This window comes from Choloepus didactylus, chromosome 1 (assembly GCF_015220235.1).
Source record: "Choloepus didactylus isolate mChoDid1 chromosome 1, mChoDid1.pri, whole genome shotgun sequence".
NCBI classification, from domain to species: Eukaryota; Metazoa; Chordata; class Mammalia; order Pilosa; family Megalonychidae; genus Choloepus; species Choloepus didactylus.
Window position 1 is genome coordinate 22988052 of NC_051307.1, and position 19703 is coordinate 23007754.

At 36.9% G+C, this 19703-nt stretch overlaps 1 protein-coding gene across 3 annotated transcripts in view; it reads left to right on the plus strand.

The window, feature by feature from the left end:
- ADAMTS5 (ADAM metallopeptidase with thrombospondin type 1 motif 5) overlaps nt 1–19703 on the plus strand; it is a 48429-nt gene that overhangs the window by 18202 nt on the left and 10524 nt on the right. For all 3 annotated transcript variants that reach the window (XM_037832936.1, XM_037832942.1, XM_037832949.1), the window contains exons 3-6: nt 7463–7630; nt 15723–16006; nt 17393–17576; nt 18278–18453. In XM_037832936.1, coding sequence (XP_037688864.1) covers nt 7463–7630; nt 15723–16006; nt 17393–17576; nt 18278–18453 — 812 coding nt within the window. The remainder of the gene's footprint in view (nt 1–7462; nt 7631–15722; nt 16007–17392; nt 17577–18277; nt 18454–19703) is intronic.

Below are 19703 nucleotides of genomic sequence, written 5' to 3' on the forward strand. Positions count from 1 at the left end.
GAAAATTAGATCAAATAAAACATGACCTCACTAAGAAACAGATGCTTCATCTGAGTGGTGCCTTCCCAAATAAACAGATCACAGAGCCTCTTGTGACATTTTTTTAGGATGTGATGCTCTGTCCTCTTACCACTGGTCAGTATGAGGTCAGCAGGCAAGAGGTTGAAATTCTGTTTAATTTGCAGGCCAAAGTTAACATCCAATTTCCTTCCTGAGGTTAATGTTGTAAATCAGCCTTGGATGTACGGTATTACCTGAGTTGAATAAAAACCTGAGCCAACATTTTCCTTTAAAATCATGTTTCTTCACCTGGGGGTACACACACAAATGTCCTAAAACCAGATTCACTTGTGGATTTAAGGAAGCTATTTAAATCTACATTGTGAATAGCAAAGATGACATTATGTTATCAATTTGCCAAATGAAAAAAGAGGATTGTCTTACTAGAAAAAATGATCAGGTGGTTTATCTGTTCGCTATTTCTGAGCTAACTATAATTTACAAGAATCTTGATCTTCTAAACTTAACTTCGACATAATTTATTAAGTCATTCCCTTAGCATAATTCAAATTCCTTCCTGCTGTTAACATTGTGTGATGGCACTTAGCAGGACTGTTGTGACACTATTTAATATATATTAAGAATGAATGAGTATTTGCTACAAAAGCGCTTGCAATTTGCATCTTTTGCTAATGATTTCAAATAGCAAAATATAGTACTGTGGTCAGCATCACTTGGGAAATTACTCATGGTTGATACATTGGCATTATTCTATCAATTCCATTTTGGTTTCTGGTTTCTCTTTTTATGATTTGGTCTGCAGATACAGATATCGTTAACAAGTGCATCCACTAAACAAGGGTGTTTGGTCCTTAGCTGCCTCAATATTTTAGGTAAGAAGTTTCCAATTATATGAATCAAAGATTAGGATTTTCTAAGAAAGGTAGTTTTTAAACAACATTGCCCAGCATAGTTAAAGCAAATAAACTGTCAATTCATGTCTGCTGGTTATAAATGTTTTAAATACAAATGCCATTTCTTCCCTAAAGCAAGACTTAGAGAATATCTACTTTAACCCTGGCAGTGATCTGCCTTGTCTCTCACTAGGAGATTCTACATCCTGTTTTAATGAGGGAGCTTAGGTGAGATTGCTCAAATCCTTTCTGGCGCCCTTTAAAATTGCTTTGGATCTTCTCCACCCTTCTGTTCCTACACTTCAAATTGGGGAAGAAATTTCTTTCTGTCTTTCCAAGGTTAAAGATTGTCTTTCTCTCTGGGTGTCTGGATTCCATTCCCCTGCCCCCTCTAAGCCTTTGCGTATCAACCAACTCTATTGCTCTGCATAGCTCTAAAAACTCATAAAATACATTTTGAAGAAAACACTGAGAAACTAATCAAGGAATTGTAAATATTTTCTACAGCACTTCTTTATATTCTCCACTTGCTGTTTTGCTCTCTGTGAGACACATAGTCTAAATCTTAGCTGCTGCTACTACTCCTGGAAATTGCCTGTTGGGAAATGTTTCACCTCTAATCCACACCTGTAATTTAATGCAGCTCCATGGGTGATTTATGAGCAAACTGTACTGGAAGGTAGATGTCTGAAAGCTAAAGACTGTCCCAGGCAATCAGTGACATCAGGATAAATCCCAATCCCCCTTCATAGCAGCTATTTGAAATGCACTGTTCTCAGCTGTGGCACTATATGTTAAATTTTCTAGATTCCAGATTTTTCTCTGTTAATAAAAGTTTTAGCAGTTTAGTGTTCCCATCTATAATGTAAGTCTCCCTTTAGAATGGCATGTTGGGCATTGAATCATGTACCCCACAAAAACGCATGTTCAGGTCCCCAACCCCTGATCCTCAGGGTGTGAACACATTGTAAATAGATAATTTCTTCTAAAGATGTTACTCCTGTTAAAATGAGGCCCAACTGAGTCAGATTGTGCTTTTATCTGGATGACTGGAGTCCTTTATAAGCAGACTGAAAGTCAGATGGAGAGAGAAGCCACAGGGAGCAGCCAGAAGCTGGAAGTCAACAAAACCCATAAGAGATGGAAAAGCCAAGCACTGAGGATCACAAACAGCCAGCCCCAGAATGCCATAGTCTTCAGGGAGAAAGTATTGCCTACTATCTCAACTTTGGACTTCTCCTAGCCTAAAAACAGTGAGCCAATAAATTCTTGTTATTTAAACCAACCCATTGTATGGTATTTGTTTAAGCAACTGGGAAATTCAGTTTTTGGTACCAAAAAGTGGGGTGCTGCCATGACAAATACCTAAAAATATGGAAACAATTTTGCAATTAAATAATGGGTAGAGGCTGGTGGAATTGTGAGGTGCTTTATAGAAATAGCCTAGATCGCTTTGAAGAAATTGTTGGTAGAAATATGGACATTAAAGCTACTTCTGATGAGGACTTAGAAGGAAATGATGAATATGGTATTGGAAACTGGAGGAAAGGCAACTCTTGTTATAAAGAGAACTTGGCAAAATTGTATTCTGATGTCAGATTTAAAGTGGAACTTGTAAGTGCAGAACTAGGATATTTAGCTGAGGAGATTTCCAAGTTAAATGTGGAAGGTGTAGCCTGGCTTCTCCTTGCAGCTTATACCTCCGTAGGACGTAGGGGAATGGAATCTAGAAACCCAGAGAGAGAGACAATCCTTAGCCTTGGAAAGACAGAAAGAAATTTCTTTCCCAAGTTGAAATGTAGGAACAGAAGTGTGGAGAAGATCCGGACAATTTTAAAGGGCACCAGAAGAGATTTGAGCAATCTCACCTAAGCTCCCTCAGGAAAACACGGTGCAGGATCTCCTAGTGAGAGAGACAAATGCAAGAGGAAAGCGCAAGCTGAGGATTAAACTCTTAAGCATAAAGAATGCAATTGATGATTTTGAAAATCCTATCGACCTACTCAGATAGTGTTCTCTGAGACTAATTAACGCCGGAAGCAGATCTATCAGTGACATCCCTGAGCTTGGGGGGAAGGGAGTCCCCAGAGGACAGAGCTTCATGTAAGAGTTTGATTGAACAACCCTTTGCTAAAGAAAGTGTGGCTGGATCCTGTCAGCTGTTTCAGTGGAAGTGTGGATTGGAACTGCAGTTATCCAGGAAAGATCTGTGCAAAGTTCTGTTGTCTGATAGTTTGGACCTGCTTGAACTGCTTGCAAAGCTAACAAGCATTTTGCAAAATTTGTATGAGTGGAACCACTGCCAGCCTGGACTGAAAGGGACAGAGAAAGGAGGAATTGGAGGAAGAGTGACTTCAGTGGCAGAACTATGGAAGCAAAAGTCTGAACTAAAAAGATCTCGGGACAAGAGAGCAGGCCTACCCATGTGTGTGGAAGGAGCAGGTCCATCCCTGCACTTGGAAAGGCCAAACTATCTGACCCTGAGCTTGCAAAAGGTGTGCCCCCATTGTTCAGGGAGTGTGCTGCCACCTCAGTAATCAGAAATGAGGGGGCCTGTGCCCCAGTGTTCAGAGAGAGCACAAACACCGCACAATTGCTTCCTTTAGGTGGAAAGGACAAAAGATGAAGTCACAGATGGCTCTTAGTCTTGAGATCTGTGGAGTTTTGCCTGCTTGATCTCAGACTTGGTTTGGGACCTGTGACCCTTGTTTTCTTTCCAGTCTCCCTTCTTGTAAAGGAATGTCTATCCTAGGCCTGTTCTACCATTGTATACTAGGAGCAGATGACTTGTTTTCTAGGTTTGACAGGTTCACACATGGAGAGGAATTTTGCCCAAGGATGGACCATACCCTTAACTAACTATGACAAGACTTTATACTTAACATTTTTACTGAAATAACTTAGGCTTCAGGGATATTGTGATGGAATGAATGCATTTTGCATGTAGAAACAAGTTTTTTGGGGTCCTGAGGACAGACTGTTGGGGGTTGAATCGTGTCCCCCACAAAAGGCATGTTATGTTCCCAACCTCTGGGCTTGTAGGTGTGAACACATTGTAAATAGGATCTCTTGAAGATGTTACTTCCATTAAGGTGTGGCCTAACTGAATCAGATTGGGTTTTAATCCAGATTACTGGAGTCCTTTATAAGCAGAGTGAATTTTAGACACAGAGAAAGAGAGAGAAAGAGAGAGAGAGAGAGAGAAGCCATGGGGAGAAGCCAGAAGCTGGAAGTCGACAGAACTCAGAAGAGGAAAGAGAAGACACCCCATATTTATTGCCAAGTGACAGAAAATCCAAGGACCAAGGATCATTGACAGCCAGCTCCAGAACGAATGCTACAGTCTTTAGGAAGAAAGCATCACCACACTGATGTCTTGAGTTTGGACTTCTCCTAGCCTCAAAATCATGAACCAATAAATTCCCATTGTTTAAGCTAACCCCCTATATGGTATTTGCTTTTTGCAGCTGGGAAACTAAAGCATTGCATATGCTTTTATATGCACCTTGCCATTTCAGGGCTCAACCATATTGGCAAATTTCAGACTGACGTTATATGTCTTAGAATAATTCATTGGTGCCTCACATTTGAAAATGCCACTTCTTTTTTCTGTGCACAGCCTTTAGTATGTGGGACACGTCTCTCTTGAAGAGCATCCAAATGTCTTTCACACTGATCATCCATGTCAGTGCCTGTCCAGCTCCTGAAGAGAAGTCACAGGGGCCTCTTACTTTGTTTTACTGTGGCTGCCTGTTTCTTTGGGTGCTGAAGCCTTCTTGCCATTGCCATGATTCTCATCACCCTGGAGAGAACGTGCCTCTCCCAACCAGCTGACAGACTTTCTTCATGGAGGACGGAAGTTTCGTTTGGCCTCAAAGGAGTCAGTGTCTCTCAGTTGACTCTTTAGCAGTCTGTTTCTAACTGGTTTTTGGAGGTCTTACAGAATCCAATTTCCTTTTAGCTTTTGCTGAGGTAGAATGCAGATTTGCTCATGCTCAGAATGACAGTCTTTTCTGGAATAATTCCATATACATACATATATCTTTATATATATGTGTGTGTATGTATCTATACATCTTCAAAAGCAATTAAGTGATATTGATAAATTAGTAAAATTGGGGAGCATAAAATTCCCATTATGCCAAATAGCCTGCCAAAATATTCATAAAATTATGCCAAAATATTTTGAAGTAAATTACTTTGCTTATGTAATTGAAACCTTTAAAATGATGTGCTTCACCCCTCTGTCTGAAAGAAAAAAAGTTCCCTACCCAAGCCCCTCAAGGTTAGTTTGCTGTTTGCCAAGTGGCCTATATGTTAAATCAAAAATCTAAAATCTACCCTCCAAATGAAGTGAATATCCCTTGGTGCTGTAATAAAAATGCATATGGAAAGTGTTCTTTATTTATATAAATTCAGAGGAAAATGAACATGAATAGCTTATGAATTCGCATGTTTTTTAAAATATAAAACTTGAATTCAAAGGAATATGTTTCAGAGGTCACTTTGAGCCACTGTAACTGTCTCTCTTCCACATTGGAGGAAAAAACTCACATGTGAAATTTCTGTACAAATCTCATAGTGTTAGCTAATAAAGCTTCTACCTTGGAAAAGTTCAAGCAGCACACAATGAATACTCAATATAAGCTTGATGTACTAAGTGACTTTAAGCAATTTTGAACAGGGCATCAGTGAAAGATTCTGTTTTGTGAGCTGCGGGTTCCCTGAAAAAAATTCAGCAGACAACTTAAAAATTGGATGAGCCTCTGCCGATCTTCCTGTTCATGTTCTTTGTGGTCTATTTTATGGACTGATGCACATCCAAGATTACAGGTTACCAGGGGGCAGGGGTGTGGGGGTAAGAGGGAGTTATTACTTAATGGGTGTAGAATTTCTGTCTGAGGTAATAACAAGTTGGGGTAATGGATATTGGTGATGATAGCACAACACTGTAACTGTAATTAATACTACTGAATTGTGTACTTGAAAGTGGTTAAAATGGGAAATTTTGAGTTGAGTTGGGCAGCTGTCACTAAAATAAAAAGTTAAAAAAGAAGTGAGTGATGGCAAGAGGGTTTCCCAAAGAAAATTTGCTAGCCTAGTAAATAATAATGATATAAATGACTGCATAAATAGCATTAAAATGTGGAGCCTCAGAAGGTCACAGAGCCCTAGCTACTTAATTTCAACCACAGCAGCAGCCAGCTGCTCAGTGGACAGTGTTTTTAGAAAGTGTTGGTGATTTAGCAAGTTGGCCCAAAGCAGCTGGAGTGAGGCCTGAAAAATTTCATCTCTGCCTAGTTTCACTGGTGCATATTGAACTACTTGCATCAGGAAGCCAAGGAGAATGTAGTAATCACTTTGCTATAATATTTTGTACATTATTTTTAGGGGCTTGTAATGGTTCTTTAAAACTTTGTGAAAAAAAAATAAAAAAGAAAAAAAAAAAGAAAAAAGAAAATCACTACTAGAGTGATTTGTTGTTTACCTTTTAGAGTTTCTATAAACTGCTGTCCAAAATTTTTTAACAGCATTTTAAATTTATCAGAGTGGCATTTTATCCTTAGACTGAGAATTAATTTTATGTAGTAAAAAACATAAATTGATGGGATGATATGAATATGATTATGTACTCTATAAAATAATATCTAGCTTGATGGAATTGAAATGGCACTGGTCTGGGATTCTGGGAGAACTGATTTGAAGGTCTAAGCACAAAGACCATGTGGCTGAGTAGTTGAGGACAATTGCTTACATTCCCTGTATTTGGTTTTTCTTCGAGCTCATGATTTGGTTTTTCTTCAACCTCATGATAGGCAGCTTGGTATTTTAAACATTTCTTAAATGTAGAGAGATATATTTTCAAATGCCGTTTTTTAGTGAGACTAGTAAACATTGACAACTTACAAAATAACTCAAAGAAACAAGGGTGACGCAACCATACATTTGCATGGAACCTGAAAGTTGCTAGTTTCGCTTCTGTTTCTTTTCTGCCTCTAGTCATCTTTTAAGTAGCCACCTATTTACTTAGTCAAGAAAATAGCAGTTGCTGCCATTCAAAAACCACCTATTAAGTGTTTATAACTCGCAGGACATTGCATTAAGTACAGAGGTTTCAATGGTAGATGATAGAAGAAGACGCTGTCTTCCCTCATGTTGATCAGAGAAAGAAGAAAACTAGACAAATAATCACAATAATATGCAGTGAGGACTATGACATAATCCCAGAGTTGCCTTGCAAATTCTAGATTCTAAATAAAGACTTGATTCTACATATCACTGAGCATATGTAATCCAGATGAATTATGGGAACATCCTTGGTTTAATTTTTCAATTTTCATTTAAATATCCCCCAATAGTGACTGCTCTACTAACTTCGTGCAGCTTTAATTTTCCCTAGGATCTAGTGTCTGGGTGAGAAGGCAGCTAAAATCAACTGAGCTACAACTGTAAAAAAATAAAAAAAATTGAATACTAGCATAATTGTCATGGAAATATAGAAAGGCAAAATGACCCATTATTTGCACTTCCTATATTCTCTTCCTTAGGACATCTACTTGGCCTCTCCCATGACGATTCCAAATTCTGTGAAGAAAACTTTGGTTCCACAGAGGATAAGCGTTTAATGTCTTCCATCCTAACAAGCATTGATGCCTCCAAGCCCTGGTCCAAATGCACCTCGGCTACCATCACAGAATTCCTAGATGACGGCCATGGTATGTATCAATAAGGACAACGCAGGCTCAGAAACAAAGCTTGGGAGTCTTACTGCATTATATCCTCATAATGTTCGACTTCCCTCTGAGACAATAGTTGTTTATGTGGTGTCAGAAAAGGAGCCAAGGGGACCGTCTATGGGTGGGTAATACCAGCGTCCTTGGTGGCATTATAACTATGGTATTTTTGCTTTTGAACTGAAAAGTTCAAAAGAGAAGCAATGTGGGAGACCACACAGAATGTCTAGCTGGTGCCCTGAAAGCCTGGCTTCTATTCCCTCTTTCACCACCAGCTTCCTGTGAGAACTTTGGCAGTTTTTGGTTTCCTTTCTATTAATATGACTGTCAGAATTATTTGTTACATACCTATTGCAGGGATGTGGCTAAGATACAGGTGACGATTCTGTTCTGTTTTCTTCGTAGTAACATAAAGCCAAGAAAGGAAGCCCTCTCTCAATTTGCATTGACTGAGAAAATTTGGTTTCATCGTGACAGGAGATTCCCTAGAAAATGGAATAAAAGCTGCAGAGCAGAAATATAAAAACAGATTAAATGATGGGAAAACACTAAGGATTTCAAAAGAAAATCACTGGCTTTTCCCTTTCCATACAGTTCAAGAGCGTAGCATACTTTATTACTAAATTGTATAAGTCTAGGATTAGTACTGTAAGTTATATTAAAAAATTTTTAGAAATAATAAATCTCAACCCCTAAATGATCTTTGTAACAAGCAGTTGCAAATTTCCTAGCATTCTTTCTTTCTTTAAAATAATAGAAACATAGGAGGGTAGATAGATGTGTTGGAGTTGGAAGAGATCTTCAGAGATGAAGGAGTTCAAACTTCTCATCTTACAGAAATGGATATTTTCTCATTTCTTTCGTTTTCTTTTAAAATTAGTCTTTCTTTAGCTGGTGGTTAAATTGAAAATGACAGAAAATCTTGATTATATTTGTACTCATATCTCATGATTATGGTTCAAAGTCAAAAAAAAGAATGTGTGACAACTGTTTTTCCCAGTTGCACAAAATTTATGACTTCATATTTTCATAATTTTTTAGTGATTTAGCCATCTTGTGCTCTGGCTACATAATGCCAAAACAATTGATAAATGAATCAGCTTCAGACAAAATAAAAATTCAGCTACACATATATTTGCTATCATGTAGCCAAAATCAGCTCAACTCATTTTTGCTACTTTAGCAGTTAACTAGTAATACGCCACTTTCTAAATTTCTTATTCCTAAAAGTAATTCAGGTCCAGCTTGATTTAAAATTTCTCTCAATAACAAATAAATGTTCTTTTTTAGTTATTTAGTATTATTCCAATACCAAAAATAAATATACCAAGGTTTTCATTTAGATTAATAATAAATGGTAGTTTTCTGTTTAGTTCAATTTGCCATATACTGATTAAATGCTGATAAAGCCCTAAAATTAACATTTACCTAATGATCTGCTAGTGTGCATTGATCAAGTCTATATCTAACTATTAAAGTCCCTCTTTGGTAGAGTCTTAGACTCCATTCTTAATTTTACTTTTTTGCTGTTTCTTCCCCCCCACAGGTTTTCTGTAAATGAAATAACATTGACATTTTATTTCAAAATCATGCATTACACATTCCAAGTGGTTGAGCTAAACTTTGAATCAGTAAATGAATAGATTTAGTTGCTAAGACAGCAAATACTTATGGCTAAAAGGGGACCATATTTTTTTTTCCTGTACAAGTATTAGGTCAGCTAATTACAATGCAGTGCAGAATTTTGTTCCTTCTTGCCATAATTTTGGAATGATTCATTTATTTCATGTTTGTGGAATTTATGATCTTACTTTCTGTGCAATAAATGTGCTTTCAACATTATCCTCACTCTTTTTTAGCATATTTCTATATTTAAAAGCCCATACTCTGAATTTTAAGTTTATAACAAATTTACATTATACATCTCTTCTGTTTCATAATTTTAGTAGAAATGGATCTTATCCATTTGCACTGATAAAATCTTATCCAAATTGCCCACATGTATATTAAATACATAAATTTAATTACTAAAATTCTTCAGACAGAAAATTCTTACAGTTTATTTATCAATTTATTTTGCCAAATCTAAGCTCTCTCTAAGTTTTTAATATGTTGGTTAGGCAGTCTTTTTTTTTTAACCCCAAATAATTCTGGTTTATCAATAGCTTGTCATGAATAAAGTAATTTCAGAATAATAAAGACCAAAGAAAGATAGAGTTGTACAATGGCAAAACTCAATTTGGTCTTGTCTCAAAATAACTCCCAGATACAGAGTTGAGCAGTAATGCTATTTGTGACACTATTATTTAAATATGAATGTATATAGCTTAAATAACTTTTAAATTGTGACCAAAACACTGATTAAATCAGTTTAAGTGGAAGCGTGGCCATAGGAAGTAATAAACCTGATTTTGAGATGGTCGATGTTTTGACATTTCCACTTCAGAGTTCAGGAGAGAACCAAGAAGAAAGTCAAAGTCCAAGTCAAGGAAAAAACAAACACATGCATCTTTGTGAGAAGACTAAGCTAATATAAAACCATATCATAAAACCGTATCACTTGACTCATGGGGAGTTACTCAGACTTTCATTCAGAGCCTATTTATTTATATTTGATGTTTCTACTATTTTCTGTTCTGCTTTTGTAGGCCACTGACAATTTTAAGCAATGAAACAATGGTGGGAAGAGTAGGATGCTCTTTTTGTCAAATGATACCACTTTGTACTCTCAGTTTACAGAGTACAAAGTGGTATCATTTGACAAAAAGAGAGAAACCAGAAAAGCTATAAAATGAGGCTCAAAAACAACATCAAAAGCACCAGTAGCCTGGCATTCATTATCAAATGGTTCAAAAACTTATCCTGCCTTCACGATCCCTGAAGGTACCTCAGCATGATACAAAAATTAATACACAAAGTAATACACAGAAAAATAATTTTCGGTCATTTAGGAAAAGTTAACTTTTTGTCTTTATATTAATATAAAGACAGCAAGGCAGTGGCTATTTTTAAGTTATTCTCTCAAAATTTTATAGCTTTTAGATGATTCCTAAAAGACTCAATTATCTGGAAAATCCATTTGGGTGTAATATCTCAACCCTCACTTTCCTGCCCCCAGCAGTGCTAGAGAAATGAAGTCTAAGAGTAAAATTAAATTCAGAGCATTTGACTTATTTTTAGACTTATTAGCCATTAAGAAGCTGGTCATTTGTAGTACTTGGCCACTGCTGAATTTAAATTCATTAGTACTGAGTGTATCCTGAGCTAGTTCCAATAAGAAATAGACAGCAGTTAGGGGATATAGTTGAAAAGGCAACATGCACATTCTAAAGTAACTGAGCCTGCAGATTTGGGATTCAGAAAGGGACAAGCCGTGTCTCCTGGGATCCCCAGCCTGGCCGAGATGCTTGTAGACATTCTGTAGTTTTTATACAACTTAATTCTAGGCAAGCTGGCTAGGAGTATGGGCCTGGAAAATAAAGGTAAGTACTGGCAGAGAAATTGTGCAGTGAAGGCAGGTTATCAAATTTCCTTTCTTAAATGCTTCGTAACCTTGAAGCCAAAAAAGATATCTCTGTCTGCTATATCCCTAAGCCCAAAGCTTAGATGTTGTAAAAGGCCACCACTTTAACAGATACAGCTCAAGTATACCAACAACACCGTGTGCTCCGGAAAATCTGTAGTGTCGAAAAATTTACATGTAGCCTATGAAAAGATCTAAGTTTATAGTCACTTACTATACACAGAACTTTGGAGATAAAACAGTATTAGAAACCCAGTCTTCTGAATCTTTGGTTAGTATATACTGTAAAGCTAGCAAAATGATCTTAACATCAGTATTTTTAGGTAGTACCTTTAATAATCAAAGCTCATTATGATAATATCTTGATTTTCACAAAAGATATATTCTTTAAAAGAGGGTGCCAAGAAGACATTTATTTTAAGGTAGTGGTGACTTGTATCTTTTAAAAGTTAGGCTTTATCCTTTAGCAAGAGGAGTTTTTTAATCTAATTTCTTTGGCATTATGTCTGCTAAACAGTGCACAAACAGAACCCTTGAATTACTTTGGTTAGCAACAATTGTGCTTTCCTTTGCCAGTACCCTTGATTCATCAAAGATCAGGCAAATGCACCATTTAAACAAAGACCAAAAAGAAGTGCAGGGCAAAGAGATTGACAATATTAAAAGTGGAGAGTATGCTGTGCTGTTAGACTGCTTTGGATGAGTTTCAATAGAAACATTTTTTTTTTCATTGATTGCCTCTAAGCCATGGAGACGTGGGCCAAGGCTTAATGTCAGGCCTTTGTTGAAAAAGAAGACTGATATAACTACAATACTAGAAATAAGGAAGAAAAATTGAAAAGAGTAAAAAACAACCATTCTTAGTTGATAATTTCCATTAAAAAACAACCATTCTTAATTGATAATTTCCATTAATCATTAACATGAAAGACAAATAGTGCTAGAAGTCAGACATATAAAACCAGAGATTTTTCAGGTCCCTTTCCTGGAGGCATGGCCTACTTTCTGTCACTTATTAGTGGAATTTTATCACCACCGAGAGACTAGCATGGTCTCCCCACCACCCCCCACTTTTCAAATTACTTTATTTTATTTTCTTATTTTTCACCTTACTTAACATGGAGGGTAAAAACATATATACAATATGCATGCATACATTCCTATTGTCTTTATTTTAGAAACCATGAATTTATATACACAAAATGTTAAGAAAAAAGGAAGAAAGGAAGGACGGAAGGAAGGGCAACTTGGCAGTTGGAGTAAAAGGACAAATAGACAAAACGTTAGCAGCAAAGTCCAGATAGAATTTCAGACTAGGATAAATGAAAAAACCTGTGAAGTAGATGTGAATGAGATTACAAGTAAAAAGAATTAAGAAAAAAATCAACAGTTGATTGGATGCCTTTGGAGGTTGATAGAAATGACACCAGAAGCTTGATCATTTTCTTCTTTCACCCTTCCCCCAACTTTTACATACTTTTAAAAATGGAAAAATGTATATTCAATCCATTATTACTTAGATTTTCAGTATTTTAGACCCTGAGATTCAGAATCAGGCCCTGCATTGATATGTTGTTGTTTGTTCCCTGGCACAAGTCTACCATTTGGTAGAGATGCCTGCACCTATTTTATTGCAAAAGGACATATTTCAACATAAGGATGAAATTATTAAACTACAGAAATGGATGCAACAAGGGATCTTAATATTGAGAACATGGAGTAATAAACTGAAATAAATCATTTTATTTCAAACCAAAGATTCAGAAAACTGGATTTCTAATACTGTTTTATCTCCAGAGTTCTGTGTATAGTAAGTGACTATAAACTTAGATCTTTTCATAGGCTACATGTAAATTTTTTGACACTCTCTAGATTTTCTGGAGCAGCCTGTGTTGTTGGTATACTTGAGCTGTATTTGTTTAGGTGGTGGCCTTTTACATCATCTAGATGACCTCCTCCAGACGACCTCTAGGAAAAACCTATAGAACTTGATATACTGTAGTTTTAATAACAAAGCAAATGTGGTATTCATTTTTAAAACTTACTCTTCCATATTCAACCTCAAAAAGAAATGTTGCATCTCCTTGTGTGTAAGCTGCTTTCAAATTGTTTGCCTTTTACATTTCTCTTTGCTCATCATCTACTGGTGAGGTAGAATGCATGTCAGTGACTGCAGACCCATAAAGAGGCAGTGAGTTATTTTGGCTGGAGATGAGTGGGATAGCAACATGCCACATGAACCCACACATGTTAAAGACTTCGCGGCTAATATTTAGTTACCAAGCCTTATGGTCTGTGCTTTTTAGTAAACTCAGAAGGATTCTTAAAACAGAACTTTTGAAGAATTGGAAAGCATTCCTGCTGTCTCAGAGATTTGTTGACAGTCAACCAAACATCACCAATCTGCTAAACGTTCTCTCGTTTCCAGAATGCTCGTTTTTTAATGTGGCAATGAAGATAGCACTTTTCATGGAGTTCTGAAGAGCCTAATCTTACTCTGTCTTCTAAACAAAGCTTAGTGGAGTTTTACTATCATTCTTTCCAATTGACTTGATGTTGATGTTATTCTTTTAACTCGATGTTTTTCTTCCAAAGTTCTCTTTGACTGCACATTTCTTTTTAATGCTTTTCCTGGCTTGCGTTAAGAAGCTTTACCTCTTCAAACGTTCTGGCTCAAAAGTTAAATAGGAACTTTGCTCTTTGGTCATTTTCATATAATGCCTCCATCACAGATGGACAAATGCTAAGGTATGCTCTTTGAAGAAACTTGAATGTAGTTTTAAAACATTGCAGTATTCTTAAAATGTGCTGAATATTCTATTTTGCAGTGGAAAGTAGGACTTGAATATGATTTTCTTCCATTGAATAAAAGAATGATTCTAATATGTTTAAAAGGTTGTTAAATATGTCAGGCATAGTACCGCCAATCATCTGTTTTGGATTTTTCTGCTTCCCTTTATATCACTGTTAGCTTATTTTACCCTTGCAGGATCACAGTGAGGAGAGAAATATTTCCTAGATCTTGAAAATAAATTAGGGAAAGATTAACTAACTCAGCCAAGAGTATTCAGCCATTTAATGTTTAGACAGGATTAGACTTTAGACTGTATGTTTCTGCTATTAGGCACAAAATTCACCATTTAAGGGATCCCTACACAAGTCTGTTCTCTAGTAAAAAAAACAAAAAAACAAAAAAACAAAAAACAAGAAAGCGAGCCATATACTAAGTAGAGCCAGTGTAATAATATGTGACGGGGAGGACAGGCTCTGAACATTAAACTCTAATAGCTATATGACCCTTCGGTAAGTGACCTATCTTTTAATTCCTTGGTTTTTTCCTCTGTAAAATAAAGGAAATCATAGAATCAGCCTCATAGGGTTTCCATGAGGACTAAATGAGTGAATATAGGTAAAGTAATAAGAACAGTATAAGTGGATACACATATTAGTTTTTTTTTTTTAGTACAATTACAATCAGTGCATAAATCCTAGAATCAGGGAAACAAAAACACAAAAGCTGATTTGCAATGTGCATGCTAGTGTTTGACAAAATAAGATTGGCAATGTTAACTCTCTTTGAGCAGGAGTTTTTAGGGAAGCTTTTGGGGAAAGGTGATGCAGAGTTCAGCTTCTGAATTTGCAATTTGTGTCCCAGCTTTCATTGATCCCTGGTATCATTCCTCTGCCTTTTTGGCAGACAAACTTCAAATACTCCAAAAATACAAATTCCAATAAATAGCAGGCACAAAGGAAAGAGAACAGAGAAAAAAATTAAAAAGATTGGCCTGGTCCAACATTACCAGATAGTTTCTCTTTTCCATTACTCATTCATTCAGTTAATTTTGAAGGCTTTTTATTGAAATTCTTATCAGTCTGGTGAAATAATTTATTTTGTCTATCTCTTTCACTTTAATGGGAGACTTTGAGGGAAGAACTGGGTTTTTTTCTCCCTGTATCCCTGATACCTGGTATGTTTCCTTGAGCATCGTAGGTGCTAAGCAAATGCTTGTGAGTAAAAGAATGAATGAGGTCTCACCTTGGTTATTATTTCTGGGATTATTGGAAAGGGGACATGTAAGGACACATGAGAAAGAGGAAAACCGGAAATGGTGGATAGTATATAAATAAATGGCCAAGGGTGAACTGTGTTTCTCAAATTTGTATAGTAAATACTTACTTTTTCCAAAAGTATTAACTCCACTGTTGGATTTCCTTTAGGTCCATCCTAATTTCTTTGAGTGCTTTGGCACAATATCAGTTTTCATCACTAACGATTATAAAGTAATTTTATTTAATCACACCACTGTTAGAACCATCTCCACCGTTGTAGCCCAAATCACATCCCCTACTTGGAATCCGGGAGTTAGGTTGAGGAACTCAAATAGGCGCGTGTCCCTGCCCAAACCCCTTCACCAGAGCATCTCACCATGGACTTGTTCCTCATGCTTCAACCCCCGCTGGGTGGGGAATCTCACGTTTAGATCCAGGATATTAGTGGTTCTGAAACCTAAGCACGGAGCAGTGAGGGGTCAATCTCGGTTATTCTTGTAGGTAACTGTTTGTTGGACCTGCCGCGAAAGCAGATCCTGGGCCCCGAAGAGCTTCCAGGACAGACGTATGATGCCACCCAGCAGTGCAACCTGACGTTCGGGCCCGAGTACTCCGTGTGTCCGGGCATGGATGTCTGCGCCCGCCTGTGGTGCGCGGTGGTGCGCCAGGGCCAGATGGTGTGTCTGACCAAGAAGCTGCCGGCCGTGGAAGGGACGCCCTGTGGGAAAGGCAGGATTTGCCTGCAGGGCAAATGTGTGGACAAAACCAAGAAAAAATACTATTCAGTAAGTGCTTCTCTTGTCACGCAGCGCCTGGGGACCCAAGATCTGAAGTGCATTCCTTTGCCATGTGTGGGTACTGTCATCAGAAGGCTTTATTTCCTAGTTGAAATGGCTTTCCTTTAGAGATCTATTTTTAGCTTCATCTTTAACCCACAGTAGCCTTTACATACTCAGATACTGGGGGGGAAAATGCAGGTAAGAGGATTTATTACCAACTATCTCCTTTAACAAGTAAATAGCCCAGATTTGGTCTAGCTGAGGCCCAGAAATCACTTTCAGACTTCTCTTAAAGTTATCAAAATACATTTATCTGAATTATTTGAATTGTAGAAGAGCTGATATTCAGTGTGTTTATACATACTGGGTAAGGTCCAAAAGATTCATGTCTTTTTCCTTGTAGCAAGTTAATCTAACTTTAGGAGCTAAGGTAACCTACACCAGCACCAGAGAGATCCTGCCCCCACCTCACACACCAGCCAATTTCAGGTCACCTTAATTTTCAAGGCCTGAGCAAAATGTTTGTTCATTTTCACGCACAGGTTTTTCAAAATCCCAGAAAGGACATTGCCATATTAGCATTGCTTCTGTTTTTCAAGGCTGTCACACAACCATGTGCATAGATACCGTCTTGCAGTTAGCCAGAGGATGTTCTTTCCGCATTCCCTTGGCAAAGGAGCTTGCAGCATTCTTCCTTTTGGAGTTGCTCAGCTTCCTTCTGCAATATTTTCAGACTAACAGACCCAAGACTCTTATAAGAGGACTCTTCATTTCCTGTGGAGCGTGTATGCCTGTATGCAATGAATGCACAACAATGTCTGTCATGTTTCTTCTCTAAGGGGTGAGATCTTAATTAGGTATCAAGACAAGCCCAGGTCAAATCCCTTTAGGTATGTAGCAGATGGTCTGCATGGACAGCATGTGTGATGGCAACAAAAGCACCACAAAACTTTAATGCCAAAGCAATCAAATAACACCCAGCATCGTGCAGAATCTTTAGCATCATACAGTTCTTTAATGGTTCAAGGTGAGTGGATAAAAGTTAACCATGGTTCACTTGTTCTTAACAGAAATGTACAATATTAGCAGGCATAAGAATAAAATGGCCCAGAGAAAACAGGAAGTAATCTTTTGCAGTGCGCTGGGGACTAAAGGTGAAGCTTTAAGATCATCCAGTGCCAGGAGAGGCTGGAAAGATTAATTGCTTAGAATTAGAAAGGCTTTTCATTCCCAGGGTACCCAATACTTATAACTATGTTAAATTCACTGAAAATTTAACTGTATATATTATGAAATTTCCATTCTGTAGTCAAATGTAAGTGATTTCTGTATGTACATTTTGAACATTTTCCTCTCTTCTGAGTTGAATTGTCTTCTGTTTTTTTATTTCAGACATCTAGCCATGGCAACTGGGGTTCCTGGGGATCCTGGGGCCAGTGTTCTCGCTCATGTGGGGGAGGAGTTCAGTTTGCCCATCGCCACTGCAATAACCCCGCACCCAGAAATAGTGGCCGCTACTGCACAGGGAAGAGGGCCATTTACCGCTCCTGCAATGTCATGCCCTGTCCCCCCAATGGTACGCTGCTCCCAAGCGTCGGCAATCACCCTGTGCCACGTGTAGTTTGTATTCAAGCAGGAATAAATTGGAGAGGCTGGAGAAATGGCATATTAATCTTGACTGCATGATTTCACCACTATGCAAATAATAACAAATATAGGAGGAATTTAATTATTTTTTTCATGAAAAATAATTGCAGTATTCAAGGGATTGGGAGAAAATAATCACTGTGGGTATACACAGATAAAATCTTTCAATAGTGTTTTCAACAGTGGTGCATAAAGAGGTCCCACAAAAAATGCTCCCATCTTCTCCTTAAAATTAATTGTTCATTTAAGTATGGTTAAAAGGGGAAATTTTAGGTAGTACATATGTTATTAGAATAATTTTAAAAAAATCAATGAAACTGGACAATACAATGAACCCTAAATTAAGCTATGGACTATAGTTAATAGTACAATTATAAAAATGTGCTTTCATCAGTTGTAACAAATGTACCACACCAATGCAAGGTGTTAATAATAGGTGGTATATTGGAACCCTGTATTTTATGCATGATTTTTCTGTAAACTCACAGCTTCTTTAATAATCATCATCATAAGTTAATTATTCAAATGCACTGGAATATATCTGCATTTCAAAACAGATAAAATAATAATGGTAACATGTCTGTTTTCTAGGTCAGATAAAATAAAAATAGTAACATGTTTGTTTTTTAGGTAAATCTTTTCGTCATGAGCAGTGTGAAGCTAAGAATGGATACCAGTCTGATGCAAAAGGAGTCAAAACATTCGTGGAATGGGTTCCCAAATATGCAGGTGTCCTGCCAGGGGACGTGTGCAAACTGACCTGCAGAGCTAAGGGGACAGGCTACTACGTGGTATTTTCTCCAAAGGTAACTGCACATTCACTATCCAGAAACAGTGTACGTCCTTGGGGGCATCACAGATACCAAATATAAACAACCATTATTTTCTGAGTGGCAAGATTATGCAGGGTTTTTATTTTCATCTCTATAATTCCTATATTTTCAAACTTTACACAATGAATAAAAATTATTTTATAAACAGAACACATAACATTTTAAAAATGTAACTGTGTCATGGAAAGTGAGGTGTGACCTTAACTTCAAAATAACCATAAAAGCACCAGTGTTTTCTATCTGTTAAAAAACGAAATGAGTTAGTACATTTATACAGGGGATTATAAAGCAACAAAGCATTCTTATTTTTCTATCATTTAATTAAGGATTACTTTGATGATTCATGGAGATAGATTTTAAGATGTTCTCTGATCCAGACTTGTAAATGTCTCCCATCCTTAACAGGAGTCAATGTCCTTCTAGTTATACACATTGTAACACATGTATATAATTATACCTTGTTTTTCACAGAAGAGCATTTTCAAAATATATAGCAGTTTCATTTCTTAAAACCAGTATTTTGTAATTTGAAAATACTATTTATCTAATTTGTACACAGATGCTACATGTAAAACAAACTCTGAAACTGGTGTTTGATATTTATGACATGCTATTGAAAAATAAGCTAATGCTCAACTTATGTAATTTTTAAATATATATATCATTACAAAGAAAGAGTACATTTCCATTTTTAAAATATTACAGCGCAATTACAGAATGCATCACCTGGACATACCACCATCTAGACATAAGTACTGTTAACCTTTGAAGTATAACCTACTTTGGTTGTGACACACACATACACACACACACTCACATACACACACATATATCTGAAAAGAGAGAGTTTGGTATATACATAAATACAAAATATCGTTGATTATTTATATATAGTTACATGCACCATACATAGTATTTTATAACCAGCTTTTTAACTTTATATACATATAATTCCTTTATTCAGAATATATTTGGTCTGTTCCATAAGTACTTTCCTCTGGCTGTCCCAGCATCCTTTTCCTACACTAATCTGTTCATCTCTATTTTGGTATATGCCAATTCAACACACAATAGGGAATGCTTTCCACCGCGACATGGTTTTGAATGTCAGGTTTAGATTTTCAAATTTATCACTGTAATAACAATTATGCAACAACAACAAGAAAGGATCTCTGCATTCTTGAGCCTGCTCGTATTCAGCTCTCTATACCAGTGATAGCTCC